At 48.9% G+C, this 19,328-nt stretch overlaps 6 protein-coding genes across 6 annotated transcripts; 3 read left to right on the plus strand and 3 right to left on the minus strand.

Moving 5' to 3' along the window:
* Positions 1-924: 924 nt before the first annotated feature.
* Positions 925-2,651, minus strand: F5B22DRAFT_120046 (DUF453 domain protein). The gene has a single exon (XM_047968882.1). The coding sequence runs from the start codon at positions 2,265-2,267 to the stop codon at positions 1,083-1,085; it is 1,185 nt and encodes a 394-aa protein (XP_047831461.1). The 5' UTR covers positions 2,268-2,651; the 3' UTR covers positions 925-1,082.
* Positions 2,652-3,026: 375 nt separating this feature from the next.
* F5B22DRAFT_645993 (uncharacterized protein) lies at positions 3,027-7,248 on the minus strand (the record flags this gene model as incomplete). Its single annotated transcript, XM_047978671.1, has 7 exons — positions 3,027-3,862; positions 3,949-4,213; positions 4,267-4,429; positions 4,578-5,871; positions 5,975-6,751; positions 6,925-6,996; positions 7,146-7,248. The coding sequence occupies 7 exons, from the start codon at positions 7,246-7,248 to the stop codon at positions 3,027-3,029; spliced, it is 3,510 nt and encodes a 1,169-aa protein (XP_047831462.1).
* A 1,583-nt stretch (positions 7,249-8,831) lies between these two features.
* F5B22DRAFT_645994 (uncharacterized protein) lies at positions 8,832-9,998 on the plus strand (the record flags this gene model as incomplete). Its single annotated transcript, XM_047978672.1, has 1 exon — positions 8,832-9,998. The coding sequence occupies one exon, from the start codon at positions 8,832-8,834 to the stop codon at positions 9,996-9,998; it is 1,167 nt and encodes a 388-aa protein (XP_047831463.1).
* Positions 9,999-10,261: 263 nt separating this feature from the next.
* F5B22DRAFT_120808 (Glucanosyltransferase-domain-containing protein) lies at positions 10,262-12,795 on the minus strand. The gene is made up of 6 exons (XM_047968884.1): positions 12,404-12,795; positions 12,328-12,351; positions 12,074-12,261; positions 11,712-12,009; positions 10,976-11,573; positions 10,262-10,815 (listed from the first exon to the last, which is right to left on the minus strand). Exons 1-6 carry the CDS (start codon positions 12,519-12,521, stop codon positions 10,761-10,763), a joined length of 1,281 nt encoding a protein of 426 aa, XP_047831464.1. The 5' UTR covers positions 12,522-12,795; the 3' UTR covers positions 10,262-10,760.
* Positions 12,796-14,342: 1,547 nt separating this feature from the next.
* On the plus strand, positions 14,343-16,648 carry F5B22DRAFT_120871 (WD40-repeat-containing domain protein). The gene is made up of 7 exons (XM_047968886.1): positions 14,343-14,416; positions 14,467-14,526; positions 14,580-14,682; positions 14,813-14,838; positions 14,888-14,958; positions 15,009-15,261; positions 15,312-16,648. The coding sequence occupies exons 1-7, from the start codon at positions 14,414-14,416 to the stop codon at positions 16,128-16,130; spliced, it is 1,335 nt and encodes a 444-aa protein (XP_047831465.1). The 5' UTR covers positions 14,343-14,413; the 3' UTR covers positions 16,131-16,648.
* A 1-nt stretch (position 16,649) lies between these two features.
* F5B22DRAFT_120865 (short-chain dehydrogenase) lies at positions 16,650-18,579 on the plus strand. Its single transcript, XM_047968885.1, has 2 exons — positions 16,650-17,436; positions 17,493-18,579. The coding sequence occupies exons 1-2, from the start codon at positions 16,972-16,974 to the stop codon at positions 18,099-18,101; spliced, it is 1,074 nt and encodes a 357-aa protein (XP_047831466.1). The 5' UTR covers positions 16,650-16,971; the 3' UTR covers positions 18,102-18,579.
* Positions 18,580-19,328: the final 749 nt, after the last annotated feature.

A 19,328-nucleotide genomic window follows, 5' to 3' on the forward strand; every position in this document is an offset into this window, starting at 1 on the left:
GCAGCTTTTTTTTTAATTGCAGCTGTCATTGCACTACTTCTAAAACACGTAAAGCTATCATATTAGGCAAAGAGAAGTGCCGAAATTTTACTACATAGTAATTTTGAACCGCTCAAAGTCCTATTGGCAGGTTACGAATTAGGAATCAACGCGAAAGGGGAAAAAAAAAAAGGTCAGCCCTCTACACTATTCCCTGCAGATCTCCGTCTCTCCGGCTACCTGATTTGGGTCTCCGGTACTCCGGACTTGCATCCGGATTAAGAAGCCTGATGCTTGCGTATCCATAATTGGTGACAAGCGTTCGAAATCACTATTCCACTACCGGATACTTATCGTGGAAGCGTCGAACGATCAGATAACGTGCGAGCAGCCTGCATTAGGTGCTATCGTGAAGCAAGTTAGCAACGTAGGAATTACATGCAGATAAGCGCCTCATGATTCATTTGTCTACAACTCCTCTGTACACTATCGTCAAGCGCCACATCTAGGTACTTGAACATTTGTCGGTGCGCAGACGGTTCTAGACGCGAACGGCCCGATGGCCAGTCCTGTTTATATCATGAGTTTGAAACGTGGTATCGCAGCCAACAGAGCCGCAGGAACCTTGCTATCATTATCGTCACCCCATAAAAATAACACGATGTCGGTGGTTTTCTATCTTTACAAACAGGTTTTTTTAATATCAGCTTGCTTTGAAATAAAACACTTTATCTCTGCCCAACGTAGTAATAGGAGCCGAAATATAAGTGAGGGTCGTCTAAAATAGATAAATAAATAAATCATCATCATCATCACACAGATCCGGTAAGTACGGCTTCCGGACTTAGACTAGGATGAGCAAGACGTGTAAGTACTGTAATTTCACATAGTACGTTGTCGGTTTTCGGTGCTTTCCGGCTTGTGTATGAGCTGATCAGGTCCCGCAACAACTCCTACTTACATGTACTTAAGTAAGTACGTGTACAGTAGCCCCGAAGTGCAAAATGTCGGTCAATTGTCAAAGGTACGAACGGGAATAAGCTGATCAGTAGAGCGCGTCAAAGCGTAGGTAGCCGACTTCAACCTATCAATCAATCAATCAATCATTTCCAAAACACTCTGCCCTCCATCAGCCGCCTCGCCGTTCGGAAGACCGTGGCAGACTCCAGTTCCGCTGAATCCGAGAATTTCCCATCAACGCCGAGGACGCCGCTCGCATGGCGTATGACTGTGGGGGACGACTCGTCACTATCCCCTTTCACTGCAGCCTCGAAGACGTTGGTGCCCTCGAGCTTCGCGGCCGCGGCTATCGCCAACGCGACCGTGACGGGGATCGCCTTGTGCGGCTGCCCGACGGACAGGGCGCGCACCTCGATGTTCGAGCGCGACGGATCAGCCGGCGGCGCGACGATGGCTATCTTCGGCACGCTCCCGGGCGTCTCGTGCTCGCTCGCCGCAAACCCCATCCTCACCGCCGCGGCGCGACGAATCGACTCCAGCGTAGACTTCAGCGTCGGGTGGTCGTCGATCTGCTGCGGCGTCAAGTCCCCCGGGACCCCGAGCTGCGCGGCAGAGACGAAGACGCACGGATTCGCCGCGTCGATGCATGTGGCCCTGATGCCATTAAACGTGTCCGTCGTAGACCCCGTAGGAAGCAATTTCCCCGTGCGCGAGCCGGCGGGCCGTATGAACTGCAGCTTCACAGGCGCCGCTGTCCCCGCGACGCCGTCGATCTCGAAGGGTCCGTAGGCAGCAGCTTCGCCGTCGACGACCGCGAAGGTCGAGTGTATGATCTTGCCCGTATTCGTATTGTGGATCCGCACAGTGACCTCGCTCTCATCCCCGTTTGAATGTCCTTCTCCCTCTGTGATGCCCGCGTCGATAGCGTAGGGGCCGACTGCGCCGAGCATATTGCCGCAATTACTTGAGTAGTCCACATTTGCGTTGTCGATGCCCAGCGACACAAAGGTGTAGTCGACGTCGGCCTCTGGGTGCGTAGATTCGCCTACCACGCACACTTTCGACAGCGACGAGATGCCACCCCCCATGCCGTCGAGCTGCCTCCAGTAGGGGTCGGGCGATCCGATGCAGCCTAGGAAGATGGGGTCCCATTGCGATTGATCCGAGGGCAGATCTTCGCGGCGTAACATGATCGCCCGCGACGTGCCTCCTCTGTAATACGACGCAGGTATCGAGTTTTGCCGTCTCAACTTCTGCACCTGCGTCATCGTGCTGAAGCGTCTCAGAGCTTGGCGCGCTGGCCGGAAGTTTGTTGTTATGCGCTTCATTGCGCCTTCTTCAATTGACGCTGTGTCTACTGCGGATCTGGTCAAAAGCCACAGCTAGAGCTGTAAAGAAGCCTGATGCTCATCTCTCACCTACCTAGTCTCCCTCGGTTCGTGACTGTATTCGCGGAGTTATCCCATCTCGTCGGATGCATCTGAGCAAAGGGGCACTAACGAGTAGACCAGCATAAGTAGACCCGAAGAGCCGAACTCCGCCTTTCAGCTTGGCGCCGATACGGCCGTGATCTATCTCTTCGGCTTTTTACCGTCGTCGCTCGGGTTACATAGCTGTCACCGAATCTGCCAAAGTTGGTACCAACTACACGTCATAACTCACCGAACTTCGTCTTGAAGAAATGTCGATTACTCCAAAATGAGCCGCGGTTTAAGATAGCCTCCAGGTTCAGGAAGTTACCACAGCTTCATTAGGTGTAGTACTTTCTATCATAGCTCACTGATCGAGCACTTAAGCTCTCCAACTTGTCACATTTCCGTGTCCATTTTTAGTGTTCATGACTACATAACTACAAAACTGAGTGCTGAGCCCAAATCTACCTTACAGTGCGTCCAGACTATTGTACATCTTGGCGACTTTCAAGCCTATGCTCACGTCTCTCAACTTCCTGTCTAATCCATTAATCGTAAAGCGCGTGCAAATCATCGCCTGTTAACGTATCATTTGTGTATGACCATATCACACAGTAGATCAATTACTGGCTCCCAAGACAGCAGTCCGTCTTTTGAAGAGCAAGTAGAATCCTATCATGATTGAATGGATTCTCTAAGCTCTGGTGGAATTTCCCACCCATGGACACGAAAGGCGCGTTCTGCGGCGCTTACGGCCTCACCTATGCTGTATTGGCTGTTGCCGCCATTCTGCATCTCCAACCGCGCGGGCTTAGATCCCGTGCTGCACATCGCTAGTCGAACTTGCAGAAACACACTTTCCATACTATTCGCTGGAGACCAGCCCGTATTTGTGAGTAATTCCATGCACATGGCGCCGCCCGAGGTTACATGCCCGCCACCACCCATTGAAAAAGGCAAGAACCGGGGTTTGATCACTCGAACGAACGGCGGGGTGACCGGGAACCCACGAAGGAATCGAATCTCTAGCACAATGCTAGTGACCCCGGCCGTTTTCATGTCTTCCGCAAGGGGCAGGATCGGGTCGAATGAGTGCAGCTCGACAATCCACTGAAACATGTTCTCGATCTTCTCGAAGTCAATGTACCAGCCGAGTTGGTGCAGAGGTGTTTCGGATTGGATCTTCTCAAGCTTCTTAAGTTCCTTTTGGATGATTTTCTGGGCAGCCCCAGTTGCGTAGGGTGGCAGAGGAAGTTGGGGTAGCTGGGAAAAGTCTAAACTTCCCGGGCGAAAATCTGTTTGACATTCCTGGTTGTCCGGGGTTGGAGGAAAGCGGCTGTCCACGCTGAGCACGTTGTGACGTGCTACATCATCTTCAAAGGTAAGAAAGTCGACGTCTTCTCTGTCCTCTTCATCGGTGTCATCGTTTTCAACCCTGTTCGAATCTGAAGACGAAGGATCGCGATGTTGTCCTCGTTGGACCGAAGGAATCGCAATCTCTGGAATAAGTACTACAGACCCGTGTCAGTATGCGAGATCCCAGTAACCATGACGCGATGGTAGGAAATAAGAATTGAGATTGCAGCACCAAACATACGTTGTTTGTTCCCTGGTCCTGTTATTGCGTATTGTGGATCTTGTTTAAACGTCTTTCTTTTATCAAGCGAGGCTGCCTCATTATTGCTCGACGTTGATTCATAAGAATTGAGAGGTCGAACAAAAAGATATCGACACTGAATCCAGTGCAGGATATCAACAACATAACAATTTTTGGTGTGCTTGAACTTCTCAGGTAAATTGACAAGCTCATTGAGGCTCATAGCACCGGTGATCTTCAAGCAGGATTGAGGCCAGATCGGAATCTGTGCAGAAAGTTAGCTGAAAGAGCCGATGGCATCGAATTGCATGCACATACATCAGCATTTGGGGGTACTATGGAACCTGCTCCAGAATAGCAGATGCTGCAATCCCATGATCGACTGAAGTAGCAGCCTTCACCAAATGCTCGGCCATTCTTGATAACTTTGAAGTTGAGACCTTCTCGAATAATCGAGTGCCAATTTCCAATGTTGCTGCCACTGATTCATGAAAGAGAAACTGTCAGCGAACTTCGTTCCAAAATTATCGCAATGCAGGACTCCGCCAGCCAAATCTTTCTTGTACACCCAGTTTATCTAACGTGGGGGTTCCTAGAAACACAAGAAAAATGGTACTTCATCTACTCACTGCCATGCGAGAATCGTGCGGTTCGGTTTTTGCACCTTGTCTAAAGCATCAAAGAAGAGTGCCTCCTTTTCCAAAGACCCTTGCGCGAATCTGAACTGAATCCAACCGTCAACTCCTGGTATCCTCTCTTGTGATCGATCGGGCCTCTTGGTTTCCCCGTCGTTTGAACTGATACCTGTATCGGCCGGATTATCCAGCTGGACAATGAAGGAACGGTTCGAGGCAATAATCCATCTTAGCAACTTCATCGATTCCAAAGGTATCCGATCCCACGTTGCCAATCGCCGAGATCGGTCAGCCATCAAATACGATCTCATTTCAGTAACAGAAGGCAAGGCACTGAGTAATAATACTAGCGACAATGCCTTTTCCGTAGGGGTCTCGAGTTCATCCAGAGATTGGTTACATAGAACTAAGTCTCCGGAAGTACAGTCCAGTGAGTCCCAATTCCATTCTCGAACATAGTTATAGGTGCTCAGTCTTAGAGGTACCGGATACCGAGAGGCAATGTGGAGGTGAAGGGTAGATCCGAATTTGTTCTCGATACGTGCATAGTGGAAAATATCCAAGGTCCCTGTATCTGGGCGAGCCGTCGGGTTCTGTACATCTCGAAGAGACGTGTTGACCTTTCGAAGATCGTGACGTGTACGGATAATTACCCAATGGCCAACGTTCAGCGCCGGATGATAAGAGTGTATTTCGTTGATAAACCTGACTTCACTGCGAGGCCAGGATATCTCGACTGCTCGTGGGTCCACTAGTATTCCAAAATCCCGGATAACCTTACCCGTGCTGGTTTGCAGAAGATATCCCTTCACACAGGGTACTTGGAGATTCAACCCTACTGGAAATTCACGTATCTGTGGTCTCTCGGAGCCATATAAGCTAGCATAACAAAAGCTAATGAGTAGGTCGACGACATATTCTTGGTTGATGATTTCGTGATCAATACTTGGGCCAAGACCTACGTTCATGTATTGAAACAAGCAGAGCGGATTACCACAGACATATGGCTTGAGTGCATCAAAATTGACGGCAAGTTTCTCATGACAGATCATGCAGTAGTCCGTGCACTTGACCAAGTAGCGCAAGGAGAATTGCATTGCGACAAGAGGAAGAGAAATAGGGCCCCTGCTTGATAGGTGGTCATCCATCAGAATTGGGGGCATATTCGTGTCCGGATTACTAGTTGGGTCAAGGCCTGGGTTTGGAATATTCATTGATGAAATATCCCGACTCTGGCTATTGAGCTCTGAACGAATTCTCTTGGCATCATCCCAAGAGACATTACACCCTATGAGTGATAAGAGTCAGCAGCTCATAATTGAATATTTAATTTCGAACCCTTCAAAGCAGACACAGATTTCCACTAAAACCATGGCTTCGAGCTCACTTACTCTTTCTCAATTTCATTATAATGATGAAGTCTGTGAGAAGGAGGTCAATGGAACCACCAATCCCAAACTCACCACAAGACACGGTTGAGTTCTCGTCGTTAGGAGGATTTTGTGTATATTGCTCGAACCCCCTTTTTCGGGAAGGCAATGAGAAGGCCGCAATGGCTTGGGCCGGTGTTGGCCGGTATCTTGAACATCTCCGGAGCTTGAATTGGTAAGGAATCTGTGCAGTGGGTTTTCCCATGGCATCCTCGAATGAAATATAGTTTCCAGTATATTTCATGAGGAGAACAAGATAGTCAGATGAGCGTAGGTTCCAAGCCATGAGGGTTTCTGGTGAAAGGCACAATTTGCTGACTTTAATGGACATCGCCGCGATGCTCTCTTCTGAGATGTGGTCGACACCACAGATTTTTCCAACTTTGAAGCCTGCATTGCGCACAGCCTTGAAGTCTCGCCGAATTCTCTGCAAGATGATATCTGAAATCGGTGTTTGTATGATGCCAGGGTCGTTAAATTCAACATCATCTCCAAAGTCAAACTGAAGTTCGTCATCACTTCCAACCGAGCTGTCTGAGCCATCAGGCTGGCTATATTCGTCCTTCATCGTAGGTTCCAAAGTGGTACAAAGCAGTCGGCTGAGAGTTTTGAGGAAATCTAATATCAACATGCCCCTTGTTGATGTCATGGCGTTATCGAGGACATTACGAATATCCTTTGGGATCTCATCATTAGCATATACAAGGAAATAATGGTTCACAGGATAATCTGTACTATCTTTTGCAACTGTTAGTTATTGACTTCCTCAAGTGATTCAGAATACTGTTCTTTAGATAGCGCGGGATGACGTCAAATTTTGGATATTTCACAAAATATATAATTAGTCCGGAGAATCAGAGAAAGAATATGCTCCCACGAACCAAAGGCAAGGGAGCTAATCTGAAACTTACCTTGGGGCGCGGCGTAAAGTTTTACCTCACCACGAGGCACCTCAGGGTGAACAAAGGTGAAAACAAATTCATCTAGAGAAGGATGAGAGAAGCAAATGTTAGCTATTATATGTGTGGACCTAGAGGTGGCTTGGGCTCAACTGTGTGTGAGGGTTGAACGTTTGAGCTTATTCTTCTACTCTCTGGCTGCGGAGTGTTCCTGAATAATGACGGTCTATTACCTTGGGCATCTCCTTTCCCTATCCCGTAAACGTGGGGGATGGTTTCATGGCTGGCAGCCTGGATGTCGGCTTGCAAGCGAGCGCGTCGCCCTCTGGGAGGCATTGTCGGGTTATGAATGACCTTGAGGAGGCCGGTGGATGGAAGTCAATAGATGGATAGGTCGGGGCTAAAGCGTCAAGAGCTCCTAAAGTGACAATACGTGAGATCTGTCCTGATTGGTGAAAGAACGGAAGAGTAGATGTCATGGAGCGGAGGTTAGATGTTGGTTCGGTGAGCATTTGCAGGTGTAGAGGAGGGTTGGTTCCTCTGAAAACAACGAGTCCAACAGTGAATCCAACAGTGAATGGATGTGCACAGTTCCGCGGCTGGAGGGCAACCCTAGTAGCTTGTGTGGTGCACTGGTGAGGACTACTCATTTCTACGGAGAATAGCAGGCAAACAGGAAAACAAGGCTGTGTCTGCTGAATTGTTGGCCTGCATAGAAGCCTAAATACTCAAAGTATGTAAGGAGCGCCTTGGATCTAGGTACCCTCCTCCCTACATACATACATACATACCTACATAGGTAGTACATAGGTCTTGTGTAGGTAGGTAGGTACAAAGAAGGCTGTCTCTGTACCTAGGTATGTACATGATGTCTACGTCACACTCCTTGAGCACCAACGCTTCTTTAAGCAAGGAATTTCCAAGAAGCGTTTGACTATGACTGAGTGCCTTTGTTTGAACTCTACCCAGGTTTGTATTCCATAATTAAGGCAACATTGAGTGAGTGTAGTTGCCTAGAGGAAGGCATCTAAACCTGATTTGGATATGGGCAAGATCAGCCTCAACTAGAGAGCTGTATCTACCAGGTAGGCTGTACTTCCAATCATGGCGAAGACACACCTCCAGCTGACCACGTCCTCCTGTAGAGGGACTCGTTGCTTTTCAACGGTATATGTATGCCCAAGCATGCATGTAGGTACATTACCAACATGTCCAACTGAGACCTGTATCCATCCACCTTAGCCGTGGACACCAGGTACCGGTATCTAACCCAGACAGTTCCAATATTTCCATTATATATAAAAATGATATATCAGAGCCACTGAACAAGCCTAGAATAGAAGGGCATTTCAATATTAAATTGGTCATATGATATACCTATTACATGTCGGTAGCTGTATGCTCAGACTGAGCGGTTAGCTACCCCACAGATACCCGGCCACCAAAGTAGGGTGGGGTAATGCTAGCGTACCTGCCTACAAGGTACCACAGTGGAGATCTACGTACATGCAGAGGAGGTACATGTATCAACCAGACCGGACCTCAAAATATAGATCCGGGTATTAACTAATGGCAAGCCCGGTGGGTGTGGAATCTTCTATTGTATAACAGCATTGAAACATTACCTGCCTAGTACCTACAATCATATTGCTAAGGTAATCTTGGAATTGCTAGGTACTTATCATCTATGTAAGGTTGGTGCATAACGTACCTGTTTGGTAGGTAGTAGCTAGTACTTACTTACCTACCTAGGCAGTGTCAGGTACCTAACATCCACATGCACCTACATACCTACTTACCAAATGTATGGACTTTGTAATACCATACTTAGGGAAATATTCAGATATCTGACATGGCCCTTATCCTGCCAAAGCTGTATCCTTGCCAGTTCTAATTCTTCTTTGCTTTTACCGCTCATCATGTCCACCAGTCGCCGGCGTCAGAACAGCACAGTCAGCTCCTCCTCTCGTGCCCTGCCACTCCATACTCGTCAGAAGTCCAAGGCGAATCCCGCGCCCAAGTCGGCCCACGTAGCCGACCCTTTCCTCCAGAGCTTTCTCGGCCCTACCTTTAACCCAGCCGAATATCTGAACTCGACCTTGCCCTCCCTCCAGACGTCATCGCGGAACAATGACCCCTCATCCGTGCCCCTCACCGAGCTCTCGGCCCAGACCCAGGCCCAGCTCTCGCAGCTCAACGCCCACACCACGCGCCTCACCAACACCCTGACACAATTGACCGACGACATTTTGCGCAACGGCAGCCGGCTCGCATACGAAGTCGAGCTGCTGCGCGGTGAGACACTGGGCTTGTCCGAGGCGCTGACGGACACGCTGCAAGATGATATCGTCAAATTTGTACCCGGCGGGCTCCAAGAACAAGTCCCCGAGACGAAAGGCGCCAATGCTGGTCTCTCACGATCTGCGTCTACGAGTCAAAGGCGCACATCAGGCACCATCACCATGCCCCCATCCATAACACCAGCTGAAGAGACTCCACCGACAGCAACGACCGACGACGTCGCGAAGAATGTCACGGATCCTGCTTTCATCAGCCAATTGCAGACCTTAACGCTCGTTCGCTCGCGCCTAGACACAGTAGTCAAGACGTTCGGCGATGCCATGGAGTTCGTGTTCCCACCCTCAGAGCTATCCGTCAGCTCCTCGTTCCTGTCCGTATCGGCGCCAGAGCCGGGCTCCCAGGACCGCAGCACGGAAGAGAAGGGGCAAAAAGTACTGAAAGAATTACGGGAGGAGATATCGAGCCTATTAAACTCGGGCTCCGAGCCCGTGGAAGGCATAGAGAAGGCGGCTCGACGGATCGAGGAGCTCAAAGAGCTGACGACCGTGTGGAAGGGCACGGCCGAGGAGAAGGGCCGCACCAAATTCATCGACAGCCTGGCTAAGATGGTCGAGGATAGACATAGGGACCTCATGCGCGAGATAGAGCAGGCCGGGCGTCGCGAGGGGGCCACGGACGGAGACGTCGGGCACAAGAGGTCTACGACCGGTAGTCTGGACGTCACCAGCGAAAGCAGGGGTTTTGGCATCATGAGCCAGCTACAGAGATTACGTACCGGCTTATAATTCATTAAAAGATACAGACCTGCCGAACGACTCTCATAATGAAATCACCCATGTTTGTCATCTAGCGGGTTAAGGAAATCCGTTCGAACTGTGTATGTAAAGCCAGTAGAGAAAAGGCATGTATATATGGACATCATACCCAGGGCCACTATAATCAAAATGGCCAAGTTCGTACTGTCCAACAAAATATACCTACAGAATATCGTTTACTCAGAGTCTATATCCTTACTCTAGATCGTGAAGCACTGGGGATTTCTTTTCCTTCATTTCATAAATAGCTGTTCCTTGTCTTTGTTTCACTCTTCACTGCTATGATGTGTGTCGCTACGTGATATGATAGCTACCTTGATGTGATTTGGTATCATATATGACGCAAGACATTTTAGTTATCTTTCAATCTGTATGAGAATATTGAGGCATTAGCGATTATTTCCCGAGCACTTGAAAGTTTCAACCACTGAATCAATAGCAGAGAGCGCCCAGATGTCAAGACGAATATACCAACGATCCAACATCATGTATGATATTCTACATTAGCTCGGTCATGGTGGCCGGGTATACGAGTCTAGTAGAGTCTCATCTAACTGACAATGTAGGCCAAAACAAAAAGACTAACGCCGTGCAGAGTGCCTGAGTTTCCGGTTCTAACTGATCATTAGAGCGTGGAATAGAGCATTACCCGTTTCAAGTCATTGATCCCTCTAGCCGGTCAACACCAGAGTACAATGTATAAGTTATAAACATGCTTTCGTCTGGGAGGGCTTAAAGCCAGATTGCGAACATCATCATCACCGCTACCAGCCCAGCAGCCATACCACTAACAAACAGTCGGTGTCAGTATCGCCATTCAAAGCGTAATTTTTGCATAGTTTGAAGCTGCGGAAAGCTTCCAAGGGAAGATATAAGGCCCGAGAAAGAGCCCTTGCGACACTAGTCGCACGAGAACAAGAAGAGGGTGGACCCTGGGGATTACTCACGTCGCCTCCTGAGAACCAGGAACCGCGTTCTCCGTCTCAGACGGGGTTGAAGCCGCGCTTGTGTCAGAGGCAGATGGTGTAGGGGAGTAGCTACTTGTGCCGAGCGATGCTCCCAGAGTGGGCACGGCCACATTTCCATCCACAAGCCAACCCTCAGCCGTGGAGGCCGGGCAAGCACGAGTCGACACAATCTTTGGGTCGTAGTCAGCCCTGGCAATGCCTGTTGGTGTGATCTGGGCCCACTGCTTGCTGAGATTATCGAAATCAGGCTTCACCGGTGTCGGGGTACCTGCACGGGTAAATCCGTCGTAAATGTTCTTGCCAGTAACAGTCGGATCAACCTTCGGCCCATAGGAAATGAGTCCATAATGGTTTTGTTCCTCGATCCACTCATAGATGATGGCACCGCTCCAATCTTTTGACATAATCGGCCCAAAAATCGACGCTTGGTCCTCGAATAGACGGGGACCGGGTTCATTGCATCCTGTTTCGCTGAAAAAGATGGGGACTGGGAAGTCCTTGGCTTGTTCTTGAAGGTTCACGTAGCCGGAACTCATGTAAGACGAAGGGTCACACCACTGGTAAGAATTGATGCCATCTATACAATATCAAGATTAGAAAGGTTAATACACGCTGATTTGATTTTTAAGTGCAGTGCCTTCGAAGCAGAGACGAGCTTCGCGAGGATTCCCGACAGAGACAAATGAAGAATAACGGGGAATTTTAAAGCACATACAGAAGTCGATATTTTCGGAAGAATTTCCACCACAAGTTAGGTAGTCTTGTAAATACGGCCGGAGCTCAGCAATGTCAGTAGCAGAGTAGCCCACGGGAATTTTGCGATAACCCTTCGCGTCCCGGTACGCCTTGAGATCTCTACTTGCAGACTTGATAAACGGGGCAGCAAGAGATTGGTTGTTAATAGCAATAATCTCGTTGCCTACGAATAGGCCAAGCAAGTTGTCATAGTCATGAAATGCGTCCATAACTTTTGAATATGCATCCAGCTGAGACTCATTCCAGTAGGGATCGTCCTACGAGTGATTCTTAGTCTTCGTTCTCTTCTAGTATAACATATCAGAGCAGACTCAAACGCACCGGAAGAATGTAAGTTGTGAAGGTGTCCATGTCAATCATGGCATAAATGCCAGCTTTAGCAAAAACTTCCATGCATCCATCGTGATCGGCATCTGGGTCCACGTGATAGACGCGAATAGTATTGACCCCTAGTTCTTCCATCAAAGCTGCATCTCGTGTACACTGAGCTGTATCAATCAAAGGGTCATCTGCAGAATGACTATGTTAGAGCTGGTAATGGCTACGCATTCTCAATACTGTCTTCAAGGACTTGCCTGGAACTAGTTGATATGCAACTCCTGGACGAAAAGTCAGTGCTTACGATTTGACGTCAATTTTAGCAGTCCATACCCTTGATGAAGAATTGGTCACCATCACTCGTGAAAAACTTGTTGCCATAAGCTTCGATGGTAGGAATTGCATAGGTTACTGCAGCACCGCAAAGCGCGGTAAGAATGGAGAGGCGCATATTGGGGCCTCGAACGACTGAATGTGCTTGAGAGTTTCCAAATGAATGTAGGATTACTTGGAGTATCTAGCCGTGTAACAGAACGATCGGTATGGCCACCCTAAGAACTGGAGCATGTACAGTCTTGATCTAGTAAAAGAGCGCCAGAGTATGATAGTGAATCAACAGCTAGTAACGAAAGTGACTGGGCTGTTTTTGGGATGGTTGCAATGTTCAACACATCAACTACAGCAATGGACGTCTGTTTTGTCCTGCGTAATGCTGTTCGACGCAACGGCCCTTACGGATGATGGTGGGTGAACCAAAACACAAACAAAGATGGAGGAAGAAACGGGTGAGCGAGGGATGGTAGGTCTCAAGAAATCAACAACGATGGAGCGGGATGACAAGACAAAGCTTGGTTAGCTTGTTCGAACGTCGGGCGGTAATTTCATGACTGCCATGGGTACCTATTCTGCTGATTTGGCCGTGGCACACAAGATCGATCGACTCGGTTTCTCGGTGGTAGGTCCGAGGCTAGCCCCGTTCCTGCTCGACCCGGCCATGAGATGTCCATCACAGAGCCGTTAGAGCCGTTGGACCTTGCTACTTGCTTGGAAGAGGAAGGGTGCCAAGCAGCTTGCACGGGTCGGGCAGATTCCCGTTCACCAACCGCTTCCCTCTGTCGGGTGCTCAAACCAGTGGTGACCTGGGAAGGAATGATACCCCATGAGAGGCAGTGGGGGCGGCGCGTCGACTCGGTTGGGTCTGAGGTGGTAGTGAGGGAGTTGCTGCGAAACACAAACGCCACCAGCAGATCTGGTTGGCTCTCAGCCAACTCCTTCCCTAGCTGTCGGGACGCCTACTTAGCGATTTGCTACGAAACATCTTAAATCAGGACCATGCCGAGCATGCAACATATTGAACGTTCCGTAGTACTGGATACGAAGAGCTTTTACTCTGCTATCGTTCACCACAGACCTAAGTACATGTGTAAGTCCTTCCCGATGTTGCGGATTAATATGCATGAGGCCAGTAATGCGCTGAGACTTGGTGCAAACGAACGAAATTACGGAGCCAACGAGATGGATCCCCTCTGATCCTACCTAGGTAACGGCTAGGATAGTTCGAGATACCTTACCTACGTGTAGATCCGTGCTAGGCTTTGCAAATACCCCAAGAAATTGTATTTTATGACGTCACCACTTCTGGTACCTCAGCGGTGAACATACCGGTATACCTAGAATACACGCATCGGAAACACATAGCGAACCTGCTTTCCTCTTTCCCGGGTTGTATGCTTGCAGTATCCTTACATATATCTGTGTCGAGGTTGTTTGGCTCTAGCTAAGTACTCGAAGTGTAGCAGAAATTGTGCTAATACGGTAGGCTGTAACACTTTAAATCATGAATGTCCTACAAACTATCTGTCACCATCCAAGCAGCTTGACGCGAAAATAAAAAGAGATAAGAAGTAGGTAGGTACCTAATATCTGAGACCACGGGCAGGGCACGGGTATGCGTATCGCGATCCAATTACTGTTACAGGCAAAGGACCTATATCAGCCCCAACCTAATCTTTACGCTACTGTAAAGCATTGCTACCAGTCTAGATCTAGATTTCCGAGTGGGAAAGCTTCAAATCTCATGGTCTGTCCTAGCAGAATCTAGTCCTGTATCTTCCTGTACCATCTAGATATGTACCCACTTATCCGTAGTCTGTCCGTATGTACCTAGGTACCTACCTGTAGCTAGCGTTTTCCGCCACATGCCCCACTCAGCCACGAACCCAAGCCTCGAAACTCTTAGCCAATTAAAATATATTTTTCAACATCGCATCTTTTCTTCGATATTTGGGAGAAGCATCGCTCAACCTATCACTAACCTCGAAAAGCTCGTGATATTTGACCATCATGGTAAGAAATTTCGAGGTCCGAAGCTTAGAGTATATACTAATCCTTCTTAGAAAATCAAAGCGTTGAGCGGCGTGGAAAGCCATCTAACGGCCGGGTCGAGTGCCCCCAAGGTTTGCCCCCTTCAACTTCACATTTATCGAAATCTCAGCTAATCAGTATCCAGGCACCGCGCAACCTCGACCCAGCCATGCATCAGTTTGAGCGAGGGCGCGAATATGTCCAGGCTTTGAATGCCACAAAGCTGGAGCGCATGTTTGCGAAGCCTTGTAAGTTCATCCAGGGGTCGTCCTCCGGATAGGCGTCCTCATGATGCCGCCCTCGTATTACAACATCTCATGTTATTTTTGTTGAGTATATTAATTTTGAGACTCTTACACTAATGAAATTATCACACAGTCATTGCTCAGCTTGGTAACGGTCATGTATGTTTTCTCACAGCATGACCTTAGGATGACGCTAATATGTTCTCAGGTGGATGGTGTATATACATTTGCCAAAGACCCTAATAATCTGTCACGATTCGCTAGTGGGTCTGGAGATGGGTGAGCAAGAACAGTATTCTATTTCAAGGAAATTAATTAACTGGTCATAGTGTAGTGAAGTGCTGGAATCTAAGTAGCCGTGAAGAGGTCTGGAAGACAACTGCAGCTGAGAACATCGTGAAGAGTTTGGCATTCACAAAAGATCATAAACTTTTAACCGCCTCGGCTGACTCAAAGATCAAAATCTTTGACCCCGAAAATACGCCAAACGAGGCACCTCCCATTCATACAATTCTCGGAAGCCATCCATATACGTCTCTATCCGTCCATCGCGACGGGCGGTCCTTTGCCGCTGCTACGGATGTAAGCCATCCTGTACCCCATTGTTTTATAAAAATCACTAACCTCGACAGTGTATTTGTGTTCATAATCTGGACCAGTATACTGCAGCCCCTGAAGTCTTAAGATGGCCCACATCTGGAGCAACCATCTCTTCTGTTGCTTTTAACCAGAGTGAAACCAGCGTTATCGCGAGCTGTTCTGGCGATCGCAATATCATCCTCTACGATCTGAGGACCTCGTCCCCTCTTGGCCGAACAACGCTCAAGTTTGGATTAAATAAGATCGTCTTCAACCCGATGGAACCTATGAATTTCGTCGTCGCAAGCGAGGATCACAACCTCTATACTTTTGACATGCGCTCAATCAACCGTGCTCTGAATATCTATAAGGGCCATGTGGCAGCTGTTCTCGATGTTGATTTTTCCCCTGACGGCCGAGGTTTAATTTCAGGAAGCTATGACCGTACCCTGAGGCTATGGAACAGGGACGAAGGCTCGTCTCGTGATATATATCACACTAAGCGGATGCAGAGGGTATTTTCTGTTTCGTGGTCGCCCGATGCCAATTACGTTCTTTCCGGGAGCGACGATGGTAACGTGCGGCTTTGGCGAGCAAATGCCTCTAAACGACAAGGCGTCAAGTCTGCCCGCCATCGACAAGCATTGGAGTACAACGATGCTCTTATCGAGCGATACGGTCATATGCCCGAGATCCGACGTATTAGAAGACATAGGCACATTCCCAAGGTTGTGAAGAAGGCAGGCGAGATCAAACAGGAAGAATTGAAGGCAATCAAGAGGCGCGACGAGAATGAACGCAAGCATACCAAAAAACAATTCGAGAAGAGACAAAGCGAAAGAGACAAGGTGGTCCTCGCCAGAGAGAAGTAATTAATCATCGGCGAGATCGAGGCTCAAATGGGTTGGAATTGCATTGGCGCGGCGTTTACAGGACTGGGAAAATACGGAATACCAAGAGGAAAATCAATGTATGCATCGCAATACCGGCGTTCGTAAATATTATGTCGATTGCTACGGCCCTGAAAGAGACAGATTGCCTCCTTAGTTATCTACCAACACAGTCCCAACGCCGTCAAGTCCCGTGAGCAATGGGCCGCTACGTAGTAGATTGAACATGTGTAGTTGTCTATAGTAGTATTTGGCCGTTGAGCCTCATCATGAACACGGTGGTATTGGAATGGTACTGTCTCGTCTGTCTATTTCTATTTGGTAATGATATTGTCATAGTCTGCGAGGCAAGATAGACGAGCTGCCAGGTACAGCACCTACTGAATTGCTGTAGGTAGCCGCCGCACATGTCTCAGTGGATATGGTCCCTGTCGCCTGCTCGGTACAAGCCGATTGGCCTACCTGAGTGCCCTAAGTGTCCGCCCACCCCTCCCCCTCTGCTCCCCTAGCAGGCCCCTAGGCGGTACAGGAGCTGCCCCCGTACCACTGTGAAACAGGTGGCCCCTAGGTCAACGTGTTTCAAGCGGAAACAGAGCACAGAAGAGACGAACATCCATCGCAAGAAACAGACCACCGACGACGGTGACAGGATTCGAGATCCTCATCCCCCTTCCTTCCTTCTAGCCAGCCACATACCGTCCTTTATTTTCATTTCTCTTGCTCTAATTATTTGGCGCGGTTGCTGGTCAACAAATCACCAATTCGACAAAGTCACCTTCCTGTGCGCACCATTTTCCAACCCACCACTACCATCACCACCGTCATGGATCGTTCGCGCGCGCCGACGAGAGACTCCTGGTTTGCGCCCATATCCGTCGATGTCTTCCTCAAAGTCCTCAACGTCACCCTCCTCCATCCTTTCGTAGCATGGATCATACCATTATGCTTTCGCGCTGAGCACCAGGCCTGGGATACACGGCCCATGACCGTCAGTATCGCATGGGCAACCTTTGTGACATTGCTGTGGATGGGGAACGTCCTGAGTCATAAGATCGCATATGGCATGCATCGCGAAGTTGATTTGCAAGAGGAGGTCATTGTTGTCACGGGAGGCTCGAGCGGACTTGGCCTGCTGATCGCAGAGGTTTACGGCATGAGGGGCGCGACGGTTGCGGTCCTCGACACCAAGCCGCTTGAGAGCACCGAAGCGCGGGGCATCACATATTACCAGTGCGACGTCAGTGACAAGGGACAGATTGCTCGCGTCGCGTCTGAAATCGAGCGTGATGTAAGTGCCATCAGGAAGGCAATGTATATTTTCTATGCTAATAGGTGCCCATTCAGCTCGGAACGCCTACCGTCCTGGTCAACAACGCCGCCATTGTCGTTGGCAAAAAACTGCTTGACATGAGCGTTGACGAAGTCGATAGGAGCCTGAAGACCAATCTCCTCTCACACTTCTACACCGTCAAGACCTTCCTCCCTGGAATGATCAACAACGAGACAGGGGGCACCATCGTCACCGTTTCGAGTGTGATCGGTCACCTCGGTGCCGCTCAGCTGTCTGACTATGCAGCGGCGAAAGCCGGTGTGACGGCCTTGCATAAGTCTCTCGCTGCTGAGCTGCAGGAATACCCTGAAATCAAGACGATCCTAGTGACGCCTGGTCAGCTCAGCACGCCCCTCTTCCATGGTGTCCGCACGCCCAACTCGTTCATCGCTCCCATTGTAGAGCCAATCGACATCGCTAAAGAGATCATCAAAGCCATCGATCTTGGTCTGAGTGACCACATTGGCATGCCGCTCTACGCCCGCTGGGTTGACTGGTACAATGTGTTACCAGTAGGCCTTCAGAAGATTGCTCGGAGTGTATCCGGTATAGATCGGAGTATGAAGACATTTATTGGTCGTAAGGCTACAGAGGACAAAGAGAAGGACGGTAGTCTGATATGATTGCAAAGGAAACATACAAACCCAGGTATTGGCCTGTATGGTCACTTGGATGCTGGCATCTATGTAACAGATAGTGTATAATGTATCAGCATAGCAGTCTGAATTGGTTCAGTTGAAGTGCATGAGCGCCGTCAACACACCCAAAGTTAATGTCCTCTTCAAGTGGATCACCGTGTTTGAGATAGATTGCACATCTTGACTTAGATGGCTACTCGATGTAACATATCTCTTCCAACATGGCCAATAAGGTAGTGTAGACTCGTACTTGAGATAGATGCACCTCAAGAATCCCTCATCCGGCAGCTCCGAAGGACAAGCGACTTTCAAGCCCCATCACCCATAATTACCTTAAAGTCGATGAGCAACCGACTAGTCAGGCCTCCAGTTCACCTGTCTGCCTTGCTCGTCAGCTTGCCAGCAAGCCTCCGCCTTCTGCCCTCTTCTCTTTGCCCGGCATTCTATTCATAGCAATGGGCCACCGTTACTAGTGAAGAAGGAAGAAAGCGGACACCTATGTAAGGCTGGATTCGGTAGCGAAACCGTTATTAGCTGCTGTGAGACGCGCATACCTGCAGTAGGGGTGCAGTGCATATACTTGGGTTGCACCACTAGCGGTAGAGCGTCAAGAACTTATCTGCCAATATGCCAGCCTCTCGCACGACTTTCTCTCGTCTCTAATGCTCTCGTCTCGCTTTCCCTGGTTTTCGAACTGCTCAGTAAGGCAGCTGCAGACCGATCCCGGTAAGGTAAGATTCGGTCAGCCATCTGTGAATGTGTGTAGGTAGTATTGCAGGTATGTATAGGGCAAGACGTCCGTGTCTGTAAAATGATACGTTCAGCTAGAATTTGCACGACTGTGGTAAGGGGTAGGCATGTAGGTATTCTGGGAGACGGCATCGCCTAATTTAATACCTATGAGATAAAGAATATTGTTCAATTTGGGGTTTAAGCAGAATATGGATGCCGGCCATCCAGTTACGAGATTCACGAATATATGGCTTCTGATTCAAGACGCAGTTCATCAGGTGGACAGAATCATCCGCCTATTATATTTTGACACCAAAGGTAGGCGAGCTACATTAGGCAGCCGTTCAGCTAGCAAGCTAACTATTTCCCCAAGCCTTTCCGCCTGTGAGGCGCAACCAAGACTCATCGTGTATTGGCTGACATACGATCTTTCTTAACAATAAGTTCGACACAAGCGCCATCCCATGATGACCTGCAGAA

The sequence above is a fragment of the Xylaria bambusicola genome, assembly GCF_022495145.1.
Source record: "Xylaria bambusicola strain CBS 139988 unplaced genomic scaffold F5B22scaffold_17, whole genome shotgun sequence".
Taxonomy (NCBI): domain Eukaryota; kingdom Fungi; phylum Ascomycota; class Sordariomycetes; order Xylariales; family Xylariaceae; genus Xylaria; species Xylaria bambusicola.